Source organism: Wyeomyia smithii, chromosome 3, assembly GCF_029784165.1.
Source record: "Wyeomyia smithii strain HCP4-BCI-WySm-NY-G18 chromosome 3, ASM2978416v1, whole genome shotgun sequence".
NCBI classification, from domain to species: domain Eukaryota; kingdom Metazoa; phylum Arthropoda; class Insecta; order Diptera; family Culicidae; genus Wyeomyia; species Wyeomyia smithii.
The window spans coordinates 78,174,170-78,191,464 of NC_073696.1; the positions used below are offsets into that span (position 1 = coordinate 78,174,170).

General features: G+C 37.3%; 2 protein-coding genes across 2 annotated transcripts in view; one reads left to right on the forward strand and one right to left on the reverse strand.

Annotated features, from left to right (window-relative positions):
- The window catches only part of LOC129726900 (serine protease filzig), a 142,291-nt gene that overhangs the window by 65,534 nt on the left and 59,462 nt on the right, over positions 1–17,295 (reverse strand). The gene's annotated exons all lie outside the window — the stretch shown is intronic.
- Positions 3,071–17,295, forward strand: part of LOC129726901 (uncharacterized) — a 157,777-nt gene continuing 143,552 nt past the window's right edge. Inside the window, exon 1 of the mRNA XM_055684121.1 lies at positions 3,071–3,914. Coding sequence (XP_055540096.1) covers positions 3,217–3,906 — 690 coding nt within the window. The 5' untranslated portion in view covers positions 3,071–3,216 and the 3' untranslated portion in view covers positions 3,907–3,914. The remainder of the gene's footprint in view (positions 3,915–17,295) is intronic.

Below are 17,295 nucleotides of genomic sequence, written 5' to 3' on the forward strand. Positions count from 1 at the left end.
AAATTGTTTCATAGAACAAGGCCTTACTTTTGGCATTTACGGCTTATCGATCAATTTACCTTAAACCTTAAACAAAATATTTGTTCTAATTTTTACCTCTGTTATACTAAACAAAGGTTATAAAATCTCAGTTCGACGAACTGAGCAATGCACAGTGGGGCGACTCCATACAAAGGCTGGCCAAGCAAAAAAAGTGTCGATAAATGCGACAAAAACTTGGTATTTACATAATTTTGGGGCGCTTAACGCGAATTTGGCATCCATTTTTTGTTTGGGGCCGTCCATAAAGCACGAAATTCAATTTTTAATAGAATTATATGATCTTTGACCACTAGTAGTGCCACCGGGCGTCCTCCCCATTGAAAAAATACGTAATTTATGGACGACCTCTCGAACTAAACAAATTTTGCCTAAATATATATATATATATATATATATATATATATATATATATATATATATATATATATATATATATATATATATATATATATATATATATATATATATATATTTTTAAACTAAAACAACATAAGTAATACAAACTAATTACAAATTGAAAAAATCATCATCAGCATTATCATCTTTCGCTGTGATCGCTAAAATCTCGTGTTGAATTGTTTCCAGAAAATTTGAAGTTCATTATATTTATCAGCAGGCGAAATGTCTTTCGCTGCAATTTTCATTTCTTCTAGTAATGTTCGATGTTTCATTGTTTCATATATATGTTATCTTCCTAATCCGGTTTCTATGGTTGCAAGAGAACATTTAAATACATGTATAACACCATGAATTGACAATTTACTAGACATTGAATTAGGTGGTGCCGCTGAAGTTGAAGGCTCCATAATAAAATTCAACGAATTTATTAAATTGAAAACCAAGACACTGGAATGACACAACGTTCTAAATGAATACGAAAGATGCGGAGGGCGACGACTGTTTTTTGTTTTTTTCTCATAAAGCAAAATGTGTGCTTATGCAAGCAAGTGTGAAGCAAAAGCAATCTTCAAACGGGCTATTGTTAGCCGGAGTTTGATGGTATGAATTTGCTGCTAGTATTTGACACTTCAATCAGTTTAGCGAGTTTCATGATCATAAATTGAAAAGGGCTGAATGTTTTTAATATTGTTTTAAATTTGCAGAAAGTGATAAAGTTTGACATGAATAAAATTTCATAAAGATTTGTTTTCTATTTTCTTATTTTACACTTATTTTATAACTTTTAATTGATAAATTTTGTAATTTTTACCCAAATATTTATTTTATTCTTACGAATTGAGTTCGATATCATAAATTTCCATTAATGGGGTATCATGGTTATGATAAAAATTAATGCTGGATGAAATTTTAACCTCAAAAAAAAAAAAATGAAAAAAAACTGCTATTGCTTTTTTCACTAAAGTGACAATTTGCGCAGTTTTGCGCAGTAGTGGACAGTATGCATTTGAAAGCTTACGTTTTTACCTAAATTCTGAATGTAGTCACAACCGTGGCAAACTGCGGCAACTAAACTTTTAAGCTACTTTTCTACAAAAAATCACGTTTTTTTTAAATTTTTTCTAGTGTCAGGCCTATTATGACCAAATTTTACAATATCTTATGAAGAGGGTTTGTTTTGCACAATATTTAAAACAACTTTTTCTTTGACGTCAAAAAAATCCAAGCTATCATTAAAGCTACAGAGCGTTTCAAAGAAATGTACTTTTTTTCAAAAAAATGACAAAAAACGTCAGTTCGCCAAGCTTTGAAAACACATAAAAAACTCAGATTTAATGATATTGCGCCCAAATTTTGGATTTAGACACTTGAATGTTATAGCAATAAAGGAAAAATATTATGAAGCAGCTAACGAAAAAAAAATTTTTTTGGCTGATGGCCAGCGATTCCCCACTGTGCAATGTCTGTTCGTGTGTATGTGTGTTGTCTGTATGTATGTGCCGCAAAATACTAACGCACCTTTCTTATAGAACGCAATATCCGATTTTGATGATTTTATATGCAAATGAAAGCTACTGTGCTCCCCCAGAATGCTACCGAATGTATTTTCGATTAGTGGCTTAGATTTCGAGATATTGATCAAAGAGTATTTTTTTACATGGGATATTAACCTTAAACACAAAGTGAATCTGTTGAGGGCCGAGTGTTGTATACCAATCGACTCAGTTCAACTAAATGAACATTGCCTGTACATATGTGTATGTGTGTATGTACGTGTGTAGGTGTAAATATGTTGTCTTTCTGTGTGGTATATCAAAATCGAACATAGAAAAACAAGAAAAAAATCCCATCTCTTTTACATAACGGATTATCCGATTTTGGTGTATACAAGTGCAAATGGGAGCTCCAAAGCTCTTTAAAAATCACACTGAGTGAGTTTTTTATCAGTTGATTGAATGTTAGAATATTTAAAAACAGAATGTTTAAACATGAGATATTTTATATTTTGGATCATTTCTCTCTATCTTTCTTTTTTTCTTTCTATCTCCTTTCTCTCTTTTTCTCTCGCTCTCTCTATTTTCAACCGCTATTTATTTCTCAAAAGAAACCAAGAGTAAAAGACTTCTGTGCTGTGTTTCATACTCTGTGTAGTGCGTCCTGGTGCAAATTAAGGAACCTTTTGTTTTTAATAGCTCTTTACTAACAGTTTTCAATATATTTCAGAATGAACCGGAATGCTTAGTTAAGTCCGCTTCTCATACACCTGATACACTACGCTTTTGTGTATTATAAATATTGCTTTCTAATTTAAAAGTCAGTCAAACAGAGTATCCATGTTATCCCACTTCTCGATGTTGCAGCAAGTTTTACAAAGTTCTGAAGTTTGGATTTTACCATACAGCATAGGCCTAAAAAAGAGTAACGTTCTCGAATACACTTCAAAAAGCTTAAATCCTTAAGTCTTGCGAAAAACTTTCATTTTCAAATAATGCATTTGAAATAGAATTTAACTGACAACTTTCAACAGCAGTAATATGAATTTTAAAGAAATCTTTTAACATTTAATCTTCACAGATTTTATCAAGATTTTTGTTGATTTCTTGAAATAATCACACGTATGATTCGAGAAACTTTCATATGGTAACAAAGCATTTAACGCGTTCCTGTATAATTCTGAACTAAAATCTCCTGAGAGCAAGTTTGTAGAATTTTGCTGCAATTCGTGGGAAATATTCGATGCTAATTCATAATCATTCATAACCGAAGACCAAGTACATGAGAGGAAGAGGTTCCAGAGAAGACAGTGTCAACCTCCCGCCACGAATTCATATTAGCGGTGATGAAATCGAGATGGTAGACGAGTTCGTGTATCTGGGCTCACTGATGACTGCTGACAACGACACCAGCAGAGAAATTCGTCGACGCCTTATGGCAGGAAATCGTGCCTTCTTTGGACTCCGGAGGACGCTCCGCTCGAATAAAATCCGCCGCCGCACGAAGTTAACCATCTACAAAACACTGATCAGACCGGTAGTCCTCTACGGCCACGAAACCTGGACTATGCTCGTGGAGGACCAACGCGCCCTTGGGGTTTTCGAACGAATGGTGTTGCGTACCATCTGTGATGGAGTGAAGATGGAAGATGGATTATGGTGGAGGCGGATGAACCACGAGTTGCATAAGCTGCTGGGTGAACCACTCATCGTTCAAACGGCGAAAATCGGGAGACTACGGTGGGCTGGGCATGTCGTTAGGATGTCGGACGACAACCCGGTGAAAATGGTTCTTGATAACAACCCGACTGGAACAAAGCGACGGGGCGCGCAGCGAGCAAGGTGGCTCGATCAAGTGGAAGACGACCTGCGGGGCCTCCGCAGACGACATGGCTGGCGAGCTGCAGCCATGGACCGAGTTGAATGGAGACGACTTCTTCGAACAGCAAGGGACACTTCGGCCTGGAGCTGACTGGTAAGGTAAGGTAATTCATAATCAAATTTGCATCATTTTTATCTATATTGTTTCTGCACGCTCGATTATATCAAAAATTTATAAGTTTTTTCTATCCAAGACAGCTATGGAAAAAGGTTTAGGGTCGAAAAAATATAACCCAGACTCCAGTGATTACATTCACAATATTTGTGAAAATCACGTCGAGGTTTGATTCAATGATTGTATTTGGTTCATCCTCTGGAAAACTATTTTTTAAATTTAATTTCAAACGATTTATGGTATACTGGCATAATAAGTTTATATGTAGTAATAGTTAGTATAACAAAGGTTTCTGCACTGCTAGGTGGATTAATTCAGGTTTAATATACCAGATTGCTTCCTTTAGTAAAGTTGTGGAAAAATTCAGAAGAAAAACAATTGCGGAAAACTGCGATGCCTTTCTGTACCTTGGACACGACAAAATAGAGTTTTTGTGGAACATCCTTCCTTTAAATCAATTTTTGTGATTGTCGAAAAAATAAATTTTACATAGTCGTGAGGGAAGCTTATTTGAACAAATCATACATGAGAACATTTTAAATTGTTTAACCATCACAAACGAAATTATAGACAAAAAGTTAATTTTAAGGAGGGGTGTTTAACAAAAAAATTCTATTTTGTCGTGTCTAACGTAAAGATAGAACATCTACAACATCTACAACTTTGCTGAAGAAAGCAATCTGGTATATTGAAAATTAGAAAAAATATTTTTTTTTATCTAACTGTTAGGTGGATCGATCGAAAAACCGAAAACGCCAAAAGTAAGGCTTCGTTCTATGAAACAGTTTTGCTGAAAACACGGTGCACTGTGGGTTTTTCAAATAAACCTTTCCACCAATTGTGAAAATCATGAAATATAATACTTGGGATGTGTAGAAATCAGGGGTATTAATATGGGTCTTATTCGCTCATTGACTGTGAAGCCGAGGAATTCTATGACTTTACATTTATTCAACACGGATATGTATGCAACATTCATGAATTATTAGAATTGAATTAATTGAAAAATGAGAAAAAGATTCATATAGAGAAGTTGCTCCTATATTCATCTCAAGACCTATAATTACCTCATCGCTCTTATTTGTCCAGTTTACCCTCAAATTTTACCATCTCCAGTAAAAGAAACTTGGATGTTTGCTCTCGATTTAGTCGAGTGGTCGGGAGTTTTACTTTGGAAAAAATTAGTAAAATAGTTATGACGGTAAATTGGACAAATAAGAGCGATGAGATAAATTTAGGTTTTGAGATGAATGTAAAAGCGGTTCCCCCAGCGGTCTAAGAATTGTTTCTTGGTTCCGGCTTGGTGCTTCTTTTGACAGGCTAAAAAACCAATAGAACTCTGAACAAAAATGCATTTTTACTAGGGTTTGCAATCCCGGGAACGATTTCCCGGGAAATAGCTTTTCCCGGGATTCCCGGATCCCGGGAACAGAAATATTGATTCCCGGGATCCCGGGATTCCCGAGTTCCGGTAAAAATTTTGTAAGATTCACTATAGTTTCTCATGCAATATTGCAATAATATTAAATACGACAAACTAGTGCGACCTGAATTAAATAATTTAATAAAACTAGAAAAGAAGATTTGCGACGCAGTTTATTTAAAAATATCACAATGGCATAGCAAATATATTTAAATGATATATTTTAATTAAAAAAAAAATAGCGTATAGGTTTGCAACCGCTCAAGTAAACAGTAAATTTTTTTGTAGTGTAAAACATATTTTATTTTTTTTTTAGCGGGGGCCTAGTGTGGTTGGTAACATCTCCGCCAACCACGCTCGACGCCTGGGCTCGAATCCCACCGCCGACATAGGTGTCGATGGTTGTGAGGTGGCGTGATCCACTCACAACCAACCCAACTGGTCTAGATTCAATCCTAGCCGACACCGGGAGATTTTCTGAGGCGAAAAATCTCTGGGATCACGCCTTCCATCGCATGAGGAAGTAAAGCCGTTGGCGCCGGTCCGTTGATAAACGGGTCGTGAGTTAGGGTCCTGGGTGTGAAGTCGCCTCCCTGGGCGTCGGTGATTGGCCACAACAGTAGCGGAACTAGACCGACGGAAAATAAGCGAGAATAAAAAAAAAACATATTATGCCCACAAAATCCGTACCGAATATAGCAAATATTTTTCGCGTCCAATGCCTGCCTAACACTCACTTTTTAACAAACTGAAAGAATTGGACACCAGTTTTCAATTAAGTGTAGCAAAAGCTGTAATCGGTGATTTGAAAGTATTCTAGAAATCGAACATCAGCGGTGATTCAGCAGACTTGAGCAAAGTTTTACAGAAGGAAATAACATTTTTGAGTTTAACGGAAAATTGTCAGCGGATCTGAAGCGATTGTTTGACGACATGAAGGCCCTTAATTCTCCTCTTCTGCAAATATATGCTACAAGATCGATTACGGATTTTTTATGTTAACTTAATAGGTTTTGTATTTTGTTTGTTTTTTGTTTTTCATGCGAATTGAGAATGAAATTTTGAACATTTTCTTTTTGTTATCTTTGACTGATAAACTTCATTGAAATCACATTTTGCCAAAAAAATTGTCTGTTCCCGGTTCCCGGGAAATGCGATATTTCATTCCCGTTTCCCGGCACATCGATTCCCGGGAATATTGCAAACCCTAATTTTTACTACATAACAAAACAAAAGTTAATTTCCTTCTAAAAGGTGACCCTTGTATGTATGTTCGAAACTTTAGTATGTTTCCGAAAATTATTAGCCTTCGGTAGGTTCCATACCGCACAAATATAACCTTGCAATACAACAGGGAAAACGACCGCCTATTATTACAGAAATAAACAAATTTCACTCAAATCTCATAAAACTGATTACCAAATACGGGAACCGCATTTCAACGATGACACCCCGTTAAGCATACAGACGTGAGGCATATGGACGCTAGCCCTAGTACGCTAGGTATAATGGAAGGCAGGTTTACGGACACGAGGCATATGGACGCGAGACCGAATGAACGCGAGGCCGAATGGACGCAAGGCTGAATGGACGCAAGGCCGAATGGACACAAGGCCGAAGAGAAGTGAGGCGGAATCGGTGACGGTCTGAAGAAAATCATTCAAAACGGAATCAAAGGGAATGATTGCAATGATGGTTTGATATTGGTGGAACGAGGTTTCGATAAGACTCCTTCCTCTTGACAAAAATATAAATCCTACTTTTAATAAACCTGACCAGAGGTGAAGCATTGAGTGCCTCTTCAGGGAATTGTGATTGTGACGCGGTTTTGGTACGAGGAACGAGGTTCGATAAGACTTCTTCCTCTTGACATAATAAGTCCCTCTTAGAATAAACCTGGCAAGAGAGGAACGTCAGGTGTAGCCTCAGTTCAGGGAATTATAATTTGGCGATATTGGTAGGATAGAAAAGAAATAAAGGGTAAACTCTCACACACAAGCACAGATATAAATGAAAAGCGTATCATTCACATCAATAGTGATACTGCCAATAATATGAAGTACGGAGTACAGACAACACCTGGGCAATATCACAATAGATCAAAATGTCTCTGGTCGCAGTGATGAGTCCACACAGAGGAAAAAAATGGCGATTGATACTGTGAAAATTGTGGGGATTAATTCGTTGGAATGTTGGTTTGGTGTTTGATTTTGGAAAAAGAATAATCGGAATGTTGCCTGGATTTAGATTGTGGGGAATTGGTTATTAAATGAAATTGGATATTTTAGCTTAGGTTTTGGGCTGGTTGGAAACGGATGGAAAATTGGTTATTTTGTTGATTTTAGTGTTTAGTTTATGGGATCGTAAATTAGGAAATTAAATGTTATTATTTCATGGGTTTGCCTTGCATCCATTCGGTCTAGCGTTCATTCGTCCTAGCGACCATTCGGTCGCGTCCGTTATGCCTTGTGGCAGTGTGACTCGTATCCATTATGCCTCGCGTCTGTATGCCTAGTGTCCCTTCCCCCATCTCAACACCAATATTCATCTAATCACTTTCATTTTTTTTCGAACTAATTTCTAACTTTACAACGACTTTTTACCCGTCAACATTCAAGTTCATTGTCTGCCACATTGTGTGCAGCTGGGGAAGCGAAAAATAAGCGAACTGAAAATATGACACAGACTTGGGAAAATACGCCGCATCCAGACGGGACTTGAAACCGCAATCTTCTTGTTTCTGGCATGGTGTTTTGACCAGTTAAACTACTGGGACGGTGGTACTGTTCCAGAAGCTATACTCGTATCACTTTCCACTGCCGACTTACACTATAACTATACACACTGCTGTGCAGGTGTTATTTTTGCGACTGAGAGGAATGTCTCATCACACGCAGAAGTGTCGGCTGTCGCTGATAACTCGAATTTATCTCAGCAGTGCACATCGCGGCGTACTTATGTTTTTTTGTCAAAAGAATATTTCACCACTCTTGTTTCGCTCAGCTGTGGTGTAAGTAGCAAGTGTGTTAGTTTTACTGCGAGCAGCAGCAACACAAATAAGAAAAGAATGTGTAGGGCAGACATAATTCACTCTGCTCTTTTCACATATTGAGAAGAATACTTAGCCTGGTGGTAAGTCCAAGGTAACTTATAAGAGACGGTTGAATAAACCAGCTTTGCAAAAACATAATTAACACAGATTAGTGTGAAAAGGTTCATTTCAATAGTAATTGATATGCAGTTCGGTCAACGATATTATTCTTATGCAATAATCTTTCGTTAACTACAAGGCCTTTACAAGGATCTATTTCACTTAATTGTTTTTTTTTTTAAACAAGAGTTAAGGAACAGTTGTCATTATGTCCAAACTTGATGGACCATAGCTCTCATATACTGTGTAATTCACCAAAAATAAAAAACAAGGTGAATGAAAACTAAAACTGGAAGCTAGAAGGCATTGCAAGAGGGCATGGTAGTAAAAACCCAACACATAAAACGAAATCGTCACTGAAACATAAAAAAACCAGAGCCACTTGTAATGTACATTCAAAGGTGTGTTTACTTAACGCATTCGCAATACACGTAAAATCTGTTAATGGCAACGTGTAATTCAGTTTCAATGAAGCTCTAACCTTGGCGTTAAAGTGACAAGGCAACATGTCCATCAATATAGTCAGTATAGGTGTTTTATGTTGAATTATGCAACAATTTATTGTACTGAATCTAAGAACCGGGACTGTGCGTTGTTTTATGTGGATTTCGATATTTACGCATTATTATGTGGATTTCCCAGAAAAGCTGGTTATCAACGCGATAAGTTTTGAATGGTAAAAAAAGCAAAGCCTTGGTTCTACATTCCGGTTCGGAACTTGACCTTCTGTTTATTTATACACAGACTGCGCAGCCGACTGTTTAGTGTACAGGACAATTGCGGGGCTAGCGCTACTCTTACTGACACTAACAGTCTCTCCCGAGCCAAGACTCGAACCTACGACGACTGGCTTGATAGGCCAGCATCGTACCTCGAGACCAACTGGGTTTTGAATGATTATTCTTTATCAAATTGTTGATTCAGAGTATCGGTAAAATTACCAATATCCAACTTCCGAATGTTCACTGATGTTACCTAACCTTTTAATTTTTTTCCTTGTTTTTTTTTTCTTGGTTCGCTGGTGGAATTAACATTGCTTTTTCAAGTGATAGTGGCTCCAAAAAGTTCGATTCGATTCATCAAATCGTGTCGACTGTCTACCAATAAAATTGTTTTTCCAGATGGACTGTAGATTTTCATGCTTCCAGGTCCATTCTCAGTGAAGAAGTGGATAAACCACTGAAGGGCTCCTATGAACTAACGAAACGAAGTGTATCAGCTTTTTCCTTTCTATGTTTTCCCAGAAAGCCAGACTCGGACTTCATCTTGTAAGACAGTCTGTTTAGTTTCCCATGTTCGAAAAATATTTTCAGGGACCAATGTTTGCTAGAGCAACATGCGTGAGCAAAATAATTAGAAATGTTTTCACTGGTTATTATTCGTTAAGAAAACAAAAATTCATCCACCTAACTGGACGCACAAGGGTAAACATACAACTATTAAATCTATTCAATAACTGGTATCAACAGTTTCACCCCAGGTAGAAGCTTCACTGCGCATAATTGATAGAAATGCTTATCTTCCAATTAAGTGGTATTTGAGCGCACATACAAGGCAGCCATCACAAGGCAATCACGAGCAAACAATGAATGGGCTTTCTTTGTTGCCGCGGCAGCTCCAGTGAGCAGAGATCAAGTGGTGTTTGCTTGTTTGCCGTGAGTCCGTCAATTCCGCTCGGCGTAGAAACGGATAGCTTGCGCGCCTTTGGGGAAAGAGCCAAGCGCGTGAGGAATCACATTCCGCATTATTTGCGGTGGCGCTCATAATGACCAATTTACCCAATTTCTTCCACGCTCTCCATGGCACCGACCTGCTGCGTGAGTTCCGTCAGCCAACCGTACCGTGAGCGTGCGTGTGAAGAGCGGCCGCGCTTGGCCTGGCAGAGTCGCGTTTCAGCTGTTACCTGTCTGACTGTCGGTTGGATTCGCGATAGCTAAACCCCGCTGCTGGTGTTAAGGGGCAAGGAGGCTTCACAAAAAGCAGAATGAAAAGGAAAACAATCAAACAAGTCTACGAGCTTGGTTGAATCGTAAACTCATCAGCGCTCTCTCAAGTTCAATCGTACACGATCTGTCTCGGAGAATGTAGGTCAAAATTTGGTATAACTTTAGTGGGATCGGGGATTCGGTTGAGCGAGAGGGATTCTGTTTGCAGAACTTCTTATCGGGTGTGTTCTAAACAGCTTTCGCTCCAATTTCGAGGGAGCTCTCACGCTGTTCTGTTGCGAAAGTCGCACGTTCTGGAATTATTGGGGCACAGCTGATTCATGCGAGGTGTAGTATAAGTATAAATAGTAACGAGGTTAGAGGTCAAACGGAATTAGAACCCTGGGTATTTCTGTTTCACCAATTCGTTAGATGTAATAAATTTAGTTGACTTGTTGGTATAATTTATCAAACATCATACTTGAAAGCTACTATTGATCAGTTTCTTAGTTGGACAAATAATGTTTGGGTGTCATTATGATACTTTGCTGGTTGATTAGATTAATTGATAGTTTTGTGCTGTTTGCTATAATTGCTGGGAAAGTATTTGCCATTTATTGTTTTCCTCGGCTGAACAACTGAAAACATTCTGATCAAGATTTTAGTTTACTATTCCTCCGTACGTTGTCGAAATTTACAAAAGTACAGAGTCAAGCCTCAATCAATCCTGCTTTTATTTATGTTTAATCACATCTGAAACATAAATGCTGAATCTCAAGTTCTGATAGTATTTTACTTTTTCGTAACCAAGCAAACCTTTTTCAATGTTAATTTAGATTTTCATGTTAAATTGGGTTCGATAAAGTTTTCTCTTTACTAGATCGTGGTATTTAAACTTTAATATCTCGTTCATCTTTCACTAATGTGTTAGCCTTTGTCCATATTAGCACAACTTTGTAACCATCACTAATAAACTCATTAATCAACGGTTCTTTTGAGAATATGATGTTGATGATGATGATGATCCGCCGCTGTGAAATTAAACCATCCAACAGCTCGATACCGATAGTTGTAACGGATGGACGAGGTACGCACATATCTGCAGCATTCGTATGGACAAGGAAAAAACAGAAACAACACCTTAGTTGAGCCTCCGGCAGCTAATAATCGCAGGTCTGGGCTACAAGCGCAAGGCTTCAGAGCGAGCGCGAGCGAGAGAGAGAGCCACTTTTTGTTACTGACCTACACGGTGTGATTTGTAGACTTGTACTTACGGTACTAGCGGATCTTCCAACGAGTGGCTGATTGATGGTGCGGAAAATTGGGTAATTAACTGTTGTTCGATATGGGCGTTAGGCGAAGGGTAAAATAATGATGTTGATGAATAGGTTACTAGTGGCGGGAGAGATAATTTCTTAACTTTTACCGGGTTCATCAAGTTGGGGTTTGGTGTTTCTATTTCAAGAACAAATCTATCTACAGTGCACTTTAATTTGATGAATTCTTTTGATACTTGTTAGCATCGACTTTACCTGGAAGAAGAAACAAAAAAATGATTTTAGATTTATTGTATTCCTATACATTTTATAAATTATCAAAAAAGATCTGACGTTAAATCGCCGTGGAAAACACAACAACTGTTATATGGAAACGAATTCGATGACAGCTCAATTGAGTAATTCCTGCACACGAGACGTAGAACCAAAAATCAACCTCACACCTGCGGAACAAATCCGCTTAGGGAATCAGAGAAAGTGACGATAGGCAAATATCGAAACGAATTGCGAACGCAAGTTAGTTATATTGGCTATAATTTCACTTTTACTGGCACGGTACCGTGCCACATGTTAATTGCGTGATGTTTTATTTGCGTATTCGGTTTTATGACACTCTCTATTACTTACAATTGCCACTTTCGAAGATGGGCTCAACGATTCCGTTTCGAATGGACAAAATTTTTCAATTGATCAAATCTTCAGGATGTTGAAAAAGTGTGCACAAGATGCAGTACAGCTAGTTTCGTAAACAAATGACTGACATGATTGTTTGTCAAACTATTGGAGAAACTCTTTCGTTACGGTCTAATGGTTTTGTGTCAAGTACGAGCGCACTGGATATTGATGATACTCAGATTGATCTCTTCGAAAAAATCAATTCAACCTCTTAACTTGTTTTATTTTCCTTTTTTTTTTTAAATATGCCAACGATCAGTTTGAAACTCCACTTCACTAAATTTTTTTAAGTTTAAACATTTTTCGTCGAATGAAACATTTACTGTTCGATCATTCACATCCTTTTGATTAGTTTTTTTGGTGCACCAACCTTGCACACTAATGACATCCAGTGGTTCAATAAACTAACTTTATGGATTTAATCAGGCACGGATATTACCTGTGGTAAAATTTCCTCTAGTGCACAGCATAAACAGCATACAACGAAAACCGGTCTTTATGACAGACTGTAGTGCTGTGGGGTTACTATAATGGACTGCAGATGACCGGTGCGTGTTTGCATGGGATAATCCATGTGCGAAAAACCGCAAATGGTCCCCCGGGGAAAGTTATCACTGTGACGCGATCCCGGCAACTCAATCATAAAATCTGTTATAATCCATCGTAAGAATTCAATTAGCACGTTATCGGGGAAGATTATAAACACAGCTTAGCATTCCATTGTTCTTCCTTCCAGGTTTTCTGTTAGTCTTCCATAGCTGTCTATCATGGCTCGGAACTTTCACTATCGGGCCTATACAACGTGGCGTATAAAGTGCGCGCAACTCACCTTGCATGGGGAGAATGTTGGTCTGCTTTGAAAGAATCGTGGAGTAAAGCAGGAACTCGAAACCGAAAGCTTCTTGTCGTGATGAAGGCGGTGAGGTGAACCATTAAGGGTACTGGTTGGAGAATGGTACAAGAAACGAAAGGGAAACTGGAATAATCGGCTTCCCGTTACCTTTCGTCGAAGTTGGAAGGTGGAAGTTGGGTTTTTGTTTTGTTCCAGAGTTGGGGCAATTGCCACCAACTTGTTTGTTTTGATGGTACAACCAGTTGACATTAATCGGTTCGGGAATGATGCTGTAAGATACAATTTGGTGGCAACGAAAGTTACCAAGTGCTCCGCGTTCAGATTTAGATAAGGTACGTAGTAACCTGTTAATATGTACTAGAAGAGAACTCAACATAATAAAAAGTATAGGATAGACGATGTTTTCGTTTGGTAAGACAATACTGGACAATCGCTGGAACAATCGTTTCGAGAGAATTTCTCGGATTCTGAAAATCATTCTGGTTCAAAAACCTCCATATTGGGGGATATTTGGCCATTTTGGGCTGTTTTACAGAAACCGGAAGTCGCCATCTTAGAATTCAAAATGGTGTCTGGCTGGGGTTGACTTATAGTTTCTGTGCATCATCTTGACAACAGAAATATCCATGTTGGGAGGTATTCCACAATATTGGGCTGTTTTCCAGAGAGCAGAAGATGCCATCTTGGATTTCACAATGGCATGTGGAGCTAATTTTTTACCCCTGGGTATTATTCTGGTTCCGAAAAAAAACATATTGGGGGATATTCGGCCATCTTGAACCGTTTTTCAGTAACCGGAAGTAGCTAACTTGGAACTCAAAATGGTCTCTGGGGTCGATTTCAGGATTCTGTTTATCATTTCGATCATTTTAAGCTGTTTTCCGGAAAAAATTGTTGAAATATGTGTTTTATTTGTATGGAACCTCCCCTCCCTTCCAGAGTAGTAGAGGGGGTCTAACCATCATAGAATCATTTCTAGTACTCTAAAACCCTCACATTCTGAATTTGGTTCCATTTGTGTTTCGTTTATATGGAAGCCCTTCCTATCTGAGCAGGGAGGGGTTTCAAACTACAATTAGAACATGTCTTGTTCCCTAAAATTTGTTTCCATTTGCTTGATTAGTTCTTAAAATTTATAGAAATTTTTGTTCCACTTGTACGGCAACTCTTCCCTTACAGAAGAGGGAGGGGTCTCGAATTACCACATAAATATTTCTTGTTCCTAAAAAGTCTACACGTCAAATTTGGTTCCATTTACTTGATTAACTTTCGTGTTATGCAAAAACATGTGTTTCATTTGTATGAGACCCCTCCCTACCAGATGAGGGAAGGGTGTCGAACCACCATATAAATATTTTTTGCTTTCAAAAACCTCCTCATACCAAATTCGGTTCAATTTGTCTAATTAGTTCTAGAGTTATAAAGAAATTGTGTTTCATGCCATACAGACAGCACTCCCTTCCAGAGTACATACAAGCATAATAACCTTCCTCTGCCCTAGAAACCCTTACATACGAATTTTTCCCATCGATCCAGTGATCCGTTCTCGAGTCAAATCATGATCTGAGTACTCCAACTTATTTTTATTATACAGATAGAATAGCTCGGAAACGAATGCGTTTCGAAAGTTGATCATATGAGAATTGAAGATTGAAAATGACCTCTGGCGAACAATTCCAAGCAAAAAATGGCAATTTCAACATTTCTTCATTTTTTTTTAAATTTGGCTGAAATTTGGCTCAGATATTTGGCCTTAAAGTATCATTTTAAGCTACGAGTATTTTGTTTTAATCATGACCAATTTTTGAAAAACACCTTCTGCAAAGTTAGTGATGATTGTAAATATTTTCAAAGCCAGAATAGGTTGTTTAATTGGTGTGATGTCTCCGACAAAGTTGTAACATTCGCTATTGATTAGGCTTTCCAAAAATATGAGGTTAAACGGTTTTATAGCTGCAAATCCGGAGATTAAAAAAAAAACAAAAAACAGAAAATGAGGAAAAATATCATTTTTAACTTTGTTAGACGGCATCTTTCTACTCCTTGATCTCTACTTTTTACTTTTAATCCCTCCAGTAAATACACAAAATTGAGAATATTATTTTAACACAGCGCACCCCAAGAGGTAAATAAGAAAATACGTGTCAGTTTTTTTCGGTTGGTGAATAATCTCTGCAATATTGAGCAAAATTCAAGCACTTGATAAAATATTTTTTATGTAGTATGTATATGGGTCATTCCATACGAAGTGACCACGAAAAAGCGCAAACTTGGACACGACCACCACAGATTTTGCTCAAAGTTGGGAGAATCATTCATCTACTGTCACTTTGGAAAAATCCCAAATTTGGTGTCGATTGAAATACCCCCCGCTCTGTGGGAGCCTCCTGTTTATTGCAAAGTCACGCATTTTTTGTTCAAAATCTCTTTTTTCTTTTTCTTACAATTCATAGATGTCCGAAACATACTGATAGACGAATTTTGAAGAAAATAAACCAAGGATTCCAGAAAAATATAAGTTTCGACCGGGAGTGTTGCCAGATAAACTATTTTTGTTTCTGAAAACTAAATTTACATTTTTCGGCAAATGCAGCCATTTTTATTGTAAATTTGATAATTTCATCGTGTTCCTTGGAAAATTTCACATAAGAAACAACTATCATCCCAATCTCGAGATATAATATTTTTACGAAAAAAATTGTAAACTTCGTAGTAATTTTTTTTTACAATTTATAGACGTAAGACACCCGGAAAATAGTGATAGGTGAATTTTGAAGAAAATAAACCAAGGAATCCAGAAAAAATATTATTTTTGACCGGAAGTGTTGCCAGATAGATTATTTTTGTATTTTAAAACTAAATTTTGCATTTTTCGGCAAATGCAGCAGATTATATTTGAAATTTGATGGTTTTATCGTATTTCTTGGAAAATTTTACGCAAGAAACTCTTATTACTCTGTGGTAATATGAACCAATCTCGAGATATAGCATTTTTACGAAAATAGTTCTGAATTTCGTAGTTAATTTTTCGTAAAAATGTTATATCTCAAGATTGGCTAATATTACCACGGAGTGATAAGTGCTTCTTACGTAGAATTTTCTGAGAAACACGATGAAACCATCAAATTTAAAATAAAATTAGCTGCATTGGCCGAAAAATGCAAATTTAATTTTAAAATACAAAAATAATCGATCTGGCAGCACTTCCGGGCAAAAACAATATTTTTTCTGGATTCCTTGGTTAATTTTCCTCAAAATCACCTATCACTATTTTTCGGGTGTCTTACTTCTATAAATTATAAAATAAAATAATTACGAAATTTACAACTTTTTTCGTAAAATTCGGAATGATAGTTGTTTCTTATGTGAAATTTTCCAAGGAACATGATGAAATTATTAAATTTAAAATAAAAATGGCTGCATTTGCCGAAAAATGTAAATTTAGTATTCAAATACCAAAATAATTTATCTGGCAACACTTCCGGTCAAAACTTATATTTTTTCTGGATTCCTTGGTTTATTTTCTTTAGTGGTCCCCGTGGTTCTGTGGTTAGCGATGTCGGTCGGCTAGCTCTCCCACACGGTTGTGATATCGGGTTCGATTCCCGATCAGGTCGAGGAAATTTTCTCGACTCAGCACTGGGGTACGGTGTATCGTTGTACTTATCCTACAACATGCAAAATGTGCCGAAAACAATATCGATAACGAATTCTCTCAACTAATCTAGTTGATCGAGACCGCATTAGCCCCCAGGCTAGCGTGCGATATTGTATTGTATGTATTGGTTTATTTTCTTCAAAAATCATCTATCGGTATTTTTCGGACATCTTACGTCTATGAATTGTAAGGAAAAGAAAAAAGAGATTTTGAACAAAAAATTGCGCAACTTTGCAATAAACAGGGGGGTCCTGGAGAACAGGGGGTATTCCAATCGACACCAAAATTGGGATTTTTCCAAAGAGACAGTAGATGAATAATTCCCCCAACTTTGAACAAAATCTGTGATGGACGTGTCCAAGTGGCATGTACACTTCGTATGGAATGACCCATATACATATTC